The sequence below is a fragment of the Sinocyclocheilus anshuiensis genome, unplaced genomic scaffold (genome assembly GCF_001515605.1).
Source record: "Sinocyclocheilus anshuiensis isolate Anshui unplaced genomic scaffold, SAMN03320099.WGS_v1.1 scaffold690, whole genome shotgun sequence".
Classification (NCBI taxonomy): domain Eukaryota; kingdom Metazoa; phylum Chordata; class Actinopteri; order Cypriniformes; family Cyprinidae; genus Sinocyclocheilus; species Sinocyclocheilus anshuiensis.
In genome coordinates, this window is record NW_015547715.1 from 324,642 (window position 1) to 337,263 (window position 12,622).

The following is a 12,622-nucleotide window of genomic DNA, read 5'->3' on the forward strand; positions in this document are numbered from 1 at the left end:
TTGACTGGATTCCGCAATTCCATCCGTGTTTTCCGCATCGCGGAAATCATAGGGCCATAGGCGTACCTTGTGGGAAGGTCCAAATTCCACCTCTGAGTCGCTGTCATCAGAATCCTGCGTGTTGCCAGATGTTGAGGGTCCTGAGGTGTGCACCAACCCATTTAGAGCGTCTGTAATGAGCCGATTTCATGGCTTTGTTTTGATGAGGTTGACTTTGGAAAAAACACGTTCTGAAATTTCGAAATTATCGTACATTATGGGATTTTTTTCATTATTGATAGTACATTGTACAGAGGTCAAAATTATTGTACAAATACGATAATTATCGTACATCTGGCAACACTGATTCTGGCACCCAATATCACAACAACACGATATTTTAAGCTCCTTATGTAGCCAAATCTGCGCTGGTTTGAATGGGCCGCCTCCAGTTTCCCCTTTGTTTTGCTGCCTCCAGCTAGCGCTGTGACGTCGGCTGACCCTAGTTACCTGTGGTTGGCCTGGCCGTGCGTCACTCAGAAAACAACAGGCCAATCAGAAGAGAGGCTCATGAATATTAATTAGACAGGCCAAATCGACCTGTTCTCAGCAGAGCTCCTGAGAGAGAAGCTGTAAAAATATATTGAGATGGTTTTTGGTACTTATACAGCAAATATATATTCTTAAGGACATCAAAACCTAAAATAAAACTCCAGAAAGGTGTACAATGTGACCTTTAACACCAGGTGAACGGAATGACTCATGAAAACAATCAGAAGGAACCAACAAGAAACTAGGTCAAATGATAAGGCAGGCAGACAGACAGACAAAACACAGGTTACAAATGTATTCTAAAATGTATTTTATTTCTGTGATCAAAGCTGAATTTTCAGCATCATTACTCCAGTCTTCAGTGTCACACGATCCTTCAGAAATCTTTTGAATATGCTGATTTAATTATTATCAATGTTGAGAACAGTTACTATTTTAGTGAAAACCATGAAACATTTTGTTCAGTATTATTTAATGAATAGAAAGTTGAAAAGAACAGCATTTATTTGAAATAGAATCTTTTGTAACATTATAAATGTCTTTACTATCACTTTTGATCAATTTATTGCATCTTTGCTGAATAAAAATATTAATTTCTTTCAAAAGAAAAGAAAAAAAATTGTTGACTCAAAACTTTTGAAAGACAAGATTTGGGGGAAATCTATGGAATTTAAATGATAAAATATGCATTTAATTATTTACTCATATGTGTTGAGTAAATAATTAAATGACAGAATTAAAATTAAAATTTTTAGTTGAACTACTCCATTAATAATGTTAATCTTTCCCCAGTGCGCTTTCTCAAGAAGAACAAGATGATTCACAGTTGAAGATTGAGGATATTGTGCACATGGTTAGTGCGACTGCAGCACTGAAGTCTCCCTGATTTGTGTGCATGGATGTATTTCATTCATTCGGTGTCATTTTGTGTGTGTTCTCTAGTCCGACTGTCCGAGAGTCGAATGCTTTGAGTCGCTGTCGGCAATGGAACTAGCAGAACAAATCACCCTACTGGACCACATTGTGTTCCGGAACATTCCATATGAGTGAGTGTATCACCGGAGCAACAAGAATTACTTTAGAGCGCTCTAGTCTTAAACTGATGGTGATTTACTGCATAATGTTTGATAAAGGTGTTTGACTTTCCAGGGAGTTTCTTGGTCAAGGCTGGATGAAAATGGACAAAAATGAAAGGACTCCATACATTATGAAGACCAGTCAGCACTTCAATGATGTGGGCAAAAATTATTAACTATAAACATACACTACCAGTCAAAAGTTTGGACACGCCCAATCATATTTGAAAATAATAGTGACTAAAACGTGTTTGCACAATTTAGATTTGTCTACAAAACTAATTACAGTAATTTAAACAGACTCTTTTGGTATAAAAGATGTTGAAAATCATGAGAAACACAACGTAAGACTTCAAATATTTACTTAAAGACTCCTGAGATTAAGTAATTTCAATAATTTAATGGCACAATTGCATGTTCACAGTTTTCTGATGTTGATTAATAGTAGTAATAATAACAGTTGGTCAGTAGGAATTTTTTAAAATGTTTTATTAAAACATTTCTTAATGCTATTTTAATGTTATATTATCATAACCATTAGTAGTAGTAGTACTGTAGTGTTATAACTAATTATAAAATAAAGACAGAAATATATTACAATTGTAAATTACATGCAGCACATGAGAATATACAATTATTTAAATAAATTGCAGACATGGATTTAATAATTGCACTAAGCTATATCGAGATTATCATGCAGCATGAACGATAAACGAGCAATGAACAAAACTTCTACAGCATTTGTTAGTTAATTTAAACATTTACTAACATTTTTAAAATCAAACATGAACTAACATGAACAAACAATAAAGAATTGTATTTTTATTAACTAACATTATCAAAGATTAATAAATGTGAAAAATATAATATTAATTGTCAGTTCATGTTAGCTAATGCATTAACTAATGTTAACGTATAGGACCTTATTGTAAAGTTGTTTTTTTTAATTGATAAGCGAATATATTGTACTTACAAGAGTACATATAATCAAACATGTCAGGGGTAGATCTATATGTAAATATATATACATATGCACAAATACATGTAAGTTAGTAAGTAAATACACATTTACGTAATTACAAAAAAATCTTGTACATATTAAACAGCTGCGAAGTTCTTATTGTGTTCAAGTTTTTACTTTTGGATATTGTTTCCAAATATATTATAATATAAATTTTTAATTGTTCAAAGATTGGAATTTTTTTTTTTAATTCCAATTAACTTTATGAATATAATGTCAATTATAATTATAATAAAATCAAATAAAAACACAAAACTTCATCACCACAAAATAAAAAACATTTTAGCATAACATCAGCTTCTACAAAATTAACAAGAATTGCAGCTTCTCTTTGTAAATAACTATTTTTCTTGTAAGTTCTCTCCAAAAAAAAGTGTACCTTGGAACACCCCCAAAATAAATAATAATTAATAGTTAGCCTTTCATCAATTCACGAACCCCCTGCTGTTCCTCCAGCACTTTATCACATCTTTAAGCTTGAAAAAGACAACATTAAACAGTATTTGCATGCATTTAAATTTAAATGCAGTGTGAGTGAGTCAATATAACTTCTTCTTAATTTTTCGAACAGATGAGTAATCTGGTAGCGTCTCAGATCATGGCTCATGCAGACGTGAGCTCCAGAGCCGCATCCATTGAGAAGTGGCTGGCTGTGGCTGATATATGCCGCTGTCTCAACAACTACAACGGCATCTTAGAGATCACATCCGCACTGAACCGCAGCGCCATCTACAGGTTAAAGAAGACTTGGGTCAAGGTTTGCAAACAGGTGAGTCGAGAAAGCCACACAGATTCCACAGGATTGTAAACTAGGCTGAGCATGCGTCCTCTTTTTCCCAGATATGTCCTGGCCGGGATTTCTAAACTGCTAAAATGTCTGGGTTTTGCCTTTGTTTTCCTATTGAAATGCTCTCTACAGTCCTCATACATTATATGTATGTGTATTTGCTTTGATTTGATCGTTCTCTGTAGATCACATGCAACGATTGGTCAATCATGTACAATGCCTTCATACTATGCATGTGGGTCAAAGTCAAAGACGTTAAGATGTCCGCATCAAAAGAAATTTACAAAAGTGATTATATGTCCATAGAAAGCACATTAAATGTAAGTAGAGTGTCTACTTTTAAGGTTTCAAATAAGTTTTTGGCGAATAAACTGTTAAAATTTGGTTGAAATAATGTTACATTGTCATTCAGTGTAACACAATATTTATGTAAAAATTCAAACAACATGCTTATTCTGACTTGTACATATTAAAATATATAAAAGAATAAGGGAGCATATTCAATAAATGGATTTTTGTTGTAAATATGCCTGAAAAGAATGTTGCTGATGTTTTCAGATCATCAGTGCTTTTTCCATAATGCAGAAGGAGTGTGTGCTTATGGTTGCCAGGTTGTGAAGATGAAGAAAACAATTGGGAAGAAAATGTATCAGCTTATGAAAAAAGCTCTGATTGGGGGATTCACACTCTTGAAATCTGGCAAATGCATGCTTAAACGCTTGTGGAGGCTTCTTACCAATGCAAGATTATGCATATGCCAAAAAACTTTTTCAGGATAAATAACAAGTGGGCAAATATCACAGATGATTATGCTTAATAAATCAAGAGAAGCAGAAATCCTGATCACAATTAAAATACGATTCATTGTGCAGGCCTTGGTCAAAATATTTTTCAGTCATTACCTTCAGCAAGTTTGAAAAAAAAAAAAAATCCTGACCAGGACAGGAAAAATGACGAATGGTCACCCTATGTAAACGAACATGGTATTTGTGATTTTTGTGCATGTTTTTCATTTTAACCATGTGGGATTTTGCTTATTATCAGACCAAGGCGCTTATGGACAGACTGCAGAAGATAGTTTCATCTGAAGGGAGGTTTAAGAACCTGAGGGAAACTCTGAAAAAGTAAGTTTGAGTTTGTTAGATTTGCACATGATATAAATATATACTCTGTGATTTTATACTAAGAGAGAGATTTGATCTGCAGCTGTAACCCTCCGTGTGTGCCCTATCTGGGCATGTACCTGACGGATTTGGCGTTTATCGAGGAAGGAACGCCCAACTTCACAGAGGAGGGTCTCGTCAACTTTTCTAAAATGAGGATGGTATTTACACAATCCTCCAATTTACATGGAAGTTGTTTGTAGGACACATCTCAGGATTTTGAAAGACATCTGTAAACCTGTCTTCAAATGTCTGTTTGCTGTTTTTCACAGATCTCACACATAATACGAGAGATCCGACAGTTTCAGCAGGCGCCCTACAGGATAGATCTGCAACCCAAGGTATTGTCTGAACCATAGACTGTATAAAAACATGGACGTAGTGTCTGTGACGTCAACAGTAGTTTTCTGAAGAGAGTTTTTGAAGCTCAAAGTGGGCGGAGCGGGACGTCGCCATCTTGGCAGCGCGTCACTCCTGGATAATCGAAAATGGGCAAAGAGGAAGGAGCTGGTTGCTGAAACCACGCCCACCTAGCTCGACGGCGGTGACAGCAGCGGCAATCCACCTGTCACTCAAGTGGCCTTAATTATGCAGAACTTTAAGGCTTAATATAATTTAAACGGATGAGTTATAAAAAAATTCACCCCCCTCACAGTTTTCATGAAGGGCAAAATTAGCTATATAGACCAAAACCACTTTTTGTACCAAGCTGCAAACATTTCTTTTTCTGCTATAAAGTTGGGCATTTTAACATGGGGACACTATGGGACTGACTCCCTTTTGGAGCCAGCCTCTAGCAGCCAGTCGATGAATTGCAGTTTTAGTCACTTCCGTGTTGGCTTCACGAGAGAGGCCGGATGGAGCCAGCCTCTAGCAGCCAGTCGATGAATTGCAGTTTTAGTCACTTCCGTGTTGGTTTCACGAGAGAGACCAGAAGGTTGCCTCTTGGTCTGAACGTATAGTGACCTTATGGAAGCAATAGATACAGAAGTGCACACTTCAAGACAGAAGCTCATTTGCGCATGCACACCTTTAACCCTGTAAAATCTGACATGTGAAATAATAGGCAAAAAAAACATTTTTTTGGACAGAAAAAGACAAATTATGTTTTTTTTTTTGATACATCAGTCATTTATGGCTCATATAGTATAATATAGTGATAATATGGAGGAAAAAACACTTGAATTTTATTCAGAGACACAAACTTAGTAAAATATGCAGTTTGGTGCAGATGCTGTTATATGGCCAAAAAGTAAGATGAAATTCTGATGCTTGTAATGTAAATCAATGAGATCTTTATAACAGTATAACAGATACTTGCATAAAATGATCTAAATATCAGTCATTGCTCTATATCTCCAGTAATCTGTTTTAGTAAAATGAGATCGAAATTATCCAAACATATAATGCAATGCAATTCATTCAATGCTGATTGAGAGCTGAAGAAATAAAGGCTCCTCAGAAGATGTGAGATGTTCTGGAGGCTTGTGAAGATCATTCCTCCGCTGAGGAACAGTGAAAGTAAAGCTTCTGGAAACAAACGCTCCTCAAAAGATCCTGAGGATCAGATTTGAGACTCTAAAACATGATTGATGGAGAATCAAGTAAAGCTGAGCTGTTTCAGTCCAGTAAGTGTTCATCTGGAGATATTACTGCAGTTATTCTCACGTTTACTTGATAAAAATCAGTCAAGATTTGACAGCAGAAAGACACGCGAGCTCAAGCTGAAGCTGGACGTTTGTACAATTAAACTAAAAGTCTGAACTATCAATCAGACGACAGAAGGCATGGAGTAGATTGAGTGTGCAACAGGTTTAACAGCAAAGTTTTGATCATGTTGATCATTTAGAAACCTTAGAAATTTGCGTATCAAATATGATACAGTAGCTTTATAGCTTTAAGACTCAAGAGTTTGTAGTTGGTTCTCAATTTATGTTACATATCGCTGTTTTTCTCTCAGGTAACACAGTTCCTCCTCGACAAGACTCTTGTAATGGACGAGGACACACTTTATGAATTATCTCTGAAGATTGAGCCAAGACTCCCTCCTGCCAACTAAACCTGATGATAATGTTTACACCAGACTCAGATATCAAGTAAGAAACTTTTTATGGTCAGTTTGTGGAAACCTAAACTTACATCTGAACTGAAGTCTGTCCACTATAGAAACGACAACCTATTCATATATTTACTTCATTCCATGAAATCTTGTCATAATTATTTTTTTTTTGCTGTAAACTCAGGTTTAAATGTGCCTTTTTGTAAATATTATGTAGTTATAATATTTCATAGTACTTATTTCTAGCATGATGCATTTTAATAGCAATTTGATAATCTTTCTTTTTACCTGAATGCAAAATATCAGTTCCATTTTTAAAGTCTGCTCATTCCCTTCCTATAATGAGAATCATATTTGTATGCGTGCAAATGTCTGTTCAGATGTCAATAAATGAATTGTTGATGTTCACTGGTCCAATTTTGACAAGCAAGTTTCTTAATCACACCTCCATTATAATCTGCCTGCATGTATGAGACTCATGTCAATATTTGATCTACTGGAGTTTGCTGAAATGTCAAAGTGCAACCAAGCATGTTTACTGTTTACCAAAAGAAATATGTTTTTACGTTTGTCATTTGTTAATATCTTTCGTTTACACAGCAGGTCAGCTGCATTTTGCCATGAGGCTGCATTTGCTCACTTAGCATGTTTTTGTTTGTAGAGGTATTTGATATTTTTGGCATGTGTTTGCATGAATCTCTACTTAATCATATTCTTAATTCATATTTTTAATTTTTTGTCTCTAACTTTTGGCTTAACAATAGCAATTTCTAATGTTCAAAGCATTTGATACGTATATTCTACACTTAATAACACCCTTCAAAAAATCTGATGGTACCATGATGGTAATGCCAAGGTACTTTTGTACTGATTTATTACCATATCCATGCACTATGGTATTTACATGGCACTCCACACTATGGTACCATACCATGTCCAGAAAAGATACTTTCTGGTTAATGCAGAAGAAGCAGTTTATTGTTGATTTTAATATGGGCAGGGAATCATTCACCAGTTTACAGTTCTTGGTTGTTTTCTTCAAGTTTTCTCCACCCAGCTGTATCGTGACAGTATTCAATTTCAAATACACCATGTTTCAGAGTTTCTACATGTGCATTTAAATCTGTTTTGTACAAAGAGAAATAGAGTATTGTTTAATTCAAACATAGGTTCAGCAGAATATGTGCGGTGCCCTGTTTATTTATTTGGGTATATATGTTATTTTAACTTGTACCTGAAAAACGTAGCTATTGTAAACATTAGGCAGCCCTGCATTGTTGTTATTTTTTTTTCCAAATAATGTTGTCAACTCATGCACACTTCCTACAGGAGTGTCTTTACCTCTTTTCATAAATGAATTCACATCTTTTTTCGGTCATTGACATAAATGTGCTGTACATCTATCCATGATGTAGCTGTAACTAATGAAATAAAACTTTTTTTTGTCTTATCTTCTGTATGCTTGTTTTCCATTATGCATTTAAAAGATGAATTATAGCAAAAGATCATTTAGATAATCAGCCTATGTTTTTGTCATTCTAGGCAGCTACCTTGCTGCCTATCTGTGCATCTAAAAGTTACTTGATAATGGGATAAAACTGTGATTAAAGAAGTATTCTAGATGTCCACTTGTCCTGGTAAGACTAAGAAGTTTTAAAGAGCTGGTAGTGGTTCTATTTAAAAGGCTGCGTACAGTGCAAAATGCTGGACTATGGTGGCAGGCTCAAGGACAAGCCGGGTGACAGACATGGGTTATGACCTGGCATTTACGTGGAAGAGGATTGGCCATCAGGTCCACTTCTAATCCCATATCCTGGGAGGAGCGCCATCTTCCCTCACAGACTGTGTGCTTCCTGACACAGCCTACTGTAACAGAGGAGACTCTAAAGGTAAAACTCTCTTCTCTTATATTACTTGCTCACAAAAATCACTTTAATGTCAATATTTATCCAGAGAAAACTTTAATTAAATTGCAAATATTGAAAATGCTGGATGCAAAGTGGCAAGCCAACGATCAACTGTTTTATTTGCTTGGATATTATTATTTAATAACAGAGTGTGCTGTAGTGTATATTTGGTATATCTTTTAATTATTTTTCTCATTTGATATGTTGTATTGAATGACTGTAAAATAGATTGCAGATACCTATATAGGAGAGGTTACTATTTCAATAGGAATCATTTGTTGGAATCACTGTGCCATCTTTAAGGACATTAAACAGTAGTTTATCTTATTTAGTAGTATTCTCCAAACATTCTGGACTAATCCTTGATTTAGAATCCTAATAATCCCCAACAACTCCGCTGAGAGATAGACATTAAACCACAGTCAAGTGCTGACAGGCCACCTGCTTGGAAGTATCACAGAGTGTTCATGGTGTTGCTGTATAATGTAGATCTGAGTTCAAGCTGCCAGATTCTGGTTGGGTCTTGTGTACGCTTGTGTGACCGGTTCAGAATGTCACGGCAGAGCACGAGGTCTCAGGGTAGACTGGTGCCAGTTGGGGCTCCGTTCCAAACACTTCATGTAGTCTGCTAGTCTATTAATAAGACTTTCACTTTTAGAGTCCAGTTCCAGTGTCAAAAGGACTTTGTCAAGGACGTCACCAAATGTTAAAGTTTAAGAATCTGCTGTGGAAAAACCAATATTGATTGAGCAACTTTTGGGTTTCCAAATTGTAGAGGTGTATTTGAAATGTATTTGACATGTTCCTTTGACAAAATATTACAAAATGATATTTGGTTTGACTACTAAACTAAGCTTATATTTAGGACAATTCTCAGAAACATTATAAATGTTCCTCCATAACCTCCATAACTGTCCTTTAGAAACTGGTGAAGGACAATTAGTGGAAGGAATTATTAGAGTTAATCAACCAGTCTCATAATAATGGAACCAGTCAGAAACAAGCAAGTCAGCTTAGGGCACCATCAACTAACACAAAGGTTGTTTGATAGCTATAGTCTTAAAAATAAGTATTTACTGCTATGATCATTGTGAAAAACTTGCCACCTTGTTCTACCAGTGCTGATCCCGTCAGAACTTTTTGACAAGAAACGGTGTGAAGATGGCAAGCTCATTCGCCAAGGTGATGTCAAGCCGTACCACTGGCTTGCTCATGGCGAGCCTTGGAGCTGGTGTTGTGGCAACCGGTTACTTAATGAGCAATAATGCTGCCATCTCTGCAGATCAGATGAGGAAACTCTACCCTCCCAGGTAGGCACTAGAGGCGTGAGCACAATTACATCCCATTGATAATATTGCATAAAATATAGCTAGTTGTTGTTTAATATATATCTAGACTTGCTTTATGATTACCATTTATCACTTAACACATTGCTAATTTAGTAATCATGTCGGAATAAAATGCATGAGAAGCTAATAAGATTTTAACATTCAACAAATGCACCCAGAAGGGTGGGGTACTTTCTTTTCCATCAGCTTACTTGCACCTGTTCTGTAATGGAAAAAAATATGATCAGATGGTCATGATGTACTGTATGATGAAGTATCACACGTTAACTGAGTGAAAGGTAAATGGGTGGGAACATGACACTTAAGAAGCTTATGTCCTGTCCCACATGTCACCTTATTTGCACTACTCTAATAGATGCCAAAGATCAAATCAGATCAGCAGTCCAAGATTTAAGTTTCTTAAAGGGGCCAACTTTGAAGAGAGTTTCTCTTTTAGCGTGATCAAAAACCAACAACCCATACCTAAATTCATACTTAAACCATCAATCAAGAAACCACAGTAACTGTTTCTGATCAGTCAGTCTCCTGTTACATTCCTATAGATTTTGGATTAAGGCCCGGTTCACAAGAAGTTCATCTGCCTCAAAAATGCCTCTCATTCTTTGCAATCCTCTAAATCCACGCTGACTTAATCCTGGGTAGATTATCAGGTAGTAGTCCACTATAAAGTCCTCACTAGTGTAGTCTCATGATTTGACCAAATCACTTCAACATGTGCGCCATTTGAGCCAGGGCCAATTCTGAATGCAAATAGTGAATGAGTTGTACAGTCTTATAGCAGTAGAGAGAAATTACTTTCTGTAGTGCTCCCTGTTGCATCAAGGTTGCATCACTCTACTGATGAACATGCTCTTCATTCCAACAAGAATGCCATGGGGCATGATAGCCAACAATTTGGACATCACTTCCACAGGCTCCAGGTCTAACCCAAAGACAGAACATGACTAAAGATGTGACTTTGTGTTCCTCAACAGTGCAGACTACCCTGACCTTCGCAAACACAACAACTGCATGGCCAGTGCGCTGACCCCAGCCATCTATGCCAAACTCAGGGACAAGATCACCCCGAACAACTGGACTCTTGACCAGTGCATTCAGACTGGTGTGGACAACCCTGGTCATCCCTTCATCAAGACAGTTGGGATGGTCGCTGGTGATGAGGAGAGCTATGAGGTACAGCAATACATTCAAACTACCTCATGCTTTTTTAATGTGACATAATATACAACTTCTCTTCCAAAGGTTGTTTTGTTCAAACCTTGATGAAATGACCAGCTGGTCAACAGCATGTGTTGTGTTTGGGATGCTGGCTTCTTAACCAGCTTAACCAGCAAGACTTCCTTGACCATCCTGCTTCGCCAGAATGACCAAGTTTTGCTGGTTAAGGGTACAACTATGTTGGTCTGCTAACTAGACCACCACTAAACAAAATAAACCAGCTTGGCCAAATCTAATTTATTATTGTTTAAGCTGATTTTTCTGCATGTTCTTGCTTTGCCTCTCCTGTCTTTTCAAGGTAATGCAAACTAATCTAGAGACAACACCCTTGACTCCTCTGCTTGAATGATGTTGCAGGTGTTTGCTGAAATCTTTGATCCTGTAATCAAGGACAGACACAATGGCTATGACCCAAGGACCATGAAGCATCCCACTGACCTGGATGCCTCCAAGGTGCACGTCTGTTTTTATTTCTTCATGCAAAATGAGTTTCTCAGATTTACATTTAATTCTATTCTCTATCAACATTTCCTGATCGTTCTTTATCTTCCAGATCCATTCAGCCGTGTTTGACGAAAACTATGTCCTGTCCTCCCGTGTGCGCACAGGCCGCAGTATCCGTGGCCTCAGCCTTCCCCCTGCCTGCAGCCGCTCTGAGCGACGTGAAGTCGAAAGGGTCACGATCCAGGCCTTGTCTGGCCTAAAGGGAGACCTCTCTGGTCATTACTACAGCCTTACTGAAATGACTGAACAAGAGCAGCAGAGACTTATCGATGTGAGTTGCTTCCATAAAGCTCTTTCAGTCATGGGATACTTTGGTCCTGACAGGGTTCTAGGTAAAGTGTTTGGTTGATAATAGGGCCTTTCGCACCGCGGGAACCTTTTCATAGTACCAGAACTAATTGTGGAACTACCCACTTTTTGGCGTTTTCGCACCGCCGGAACTGGGTGCGATTTTAGTACCGGACTGACTTTTTCGAGAACCAAATTAGCTCCTACTCCGGAGCAGGGTCTAACCAGTACAACTGGTACTAATCGTGACGTAAGTAGACATTGATTGGCCAAACGCGTACGAAAATGCCCTCCCCCGCCATGATTTAAAACGCCATGTAAACATACTGTAAACATTGTGTCAACTTATTTCGCAAGTATGTAGAACAGCGATAGATGGACGGACGCTGAAGTGCAGGCACTTGTAGCAAATGTAGCATTGCCAGTTGTCGTTGGAGATTCTTAGTCCTCCTTTCCGTTCTTTCAATCGCTTTACGTATACGTCGACTTTCCATGTCCATTATTGTGAAACCCGCGAGACACAACAAAAACAGCTCCGATCACAGCGTCCTCCATCCTCCTGTTGTTAATATTGTTCTTTGTTTCTGTTGTTGACAGACAAATGCACAAATGACGTTGCTGTCGACCGGCTTACGTCACTTCTTAGTACACACTGTCGGTGCGAATACAACCCTTTAATTGGTACTGGGAAATAGTTCGTGCAAAATCGTCCCAGTACT

The 12,622-nt window shown here is 37.4% G+C and overlaps 1 protein-coding gene and 1 pseudogene across 2 annotated transcripts in view; both read left to right on the forward strand.

Moving 5' to 3' along the window:
• The window catches only part of LOC107704149 (ras-specific guanine nucleotide-releasing factor 2-like), a 49,315-nt pseudogene extending 41,265 nt beyond the window's left edge, over positions 1–8,050 (forward strand).
• A 382-nt stretch (positions 8,051–8,432) lies between these two features.
• Positions 8,433–12,622, forward strand: part of LOC107704148 (creatine kinase S-type, mitochondrial-like) — a 6,723-nt gene continuing 2,533 nt past the window's right edge. For both annotated transcript variants that reach the window (XM_016507011.1, XM_016507010.1), the window contains exons 1-5: positions 8,433–8,526; positions 9,664–9,854; positions 10,868–11,066; positions 11,469–11,564; positions 11,665–11,886. In XM_016507011.1, coding sequence (XP_016362497.1) covers positions 9,706–9,854; positions 10,868–11,066; positions 11,469–11,564; positions 11,665–11,886 — 666 coding nt within the window. In that variant the 5' untranslated portion in view covers positions 8,433–8,526; positions 9,664–9,705. The remainder of the gene's footprint in view (positions 8,527–9,663; positions 9,855–10,867; positions 11,067–11,468; positions 11,565–11,664; positions 11,887–12,622) is intronic.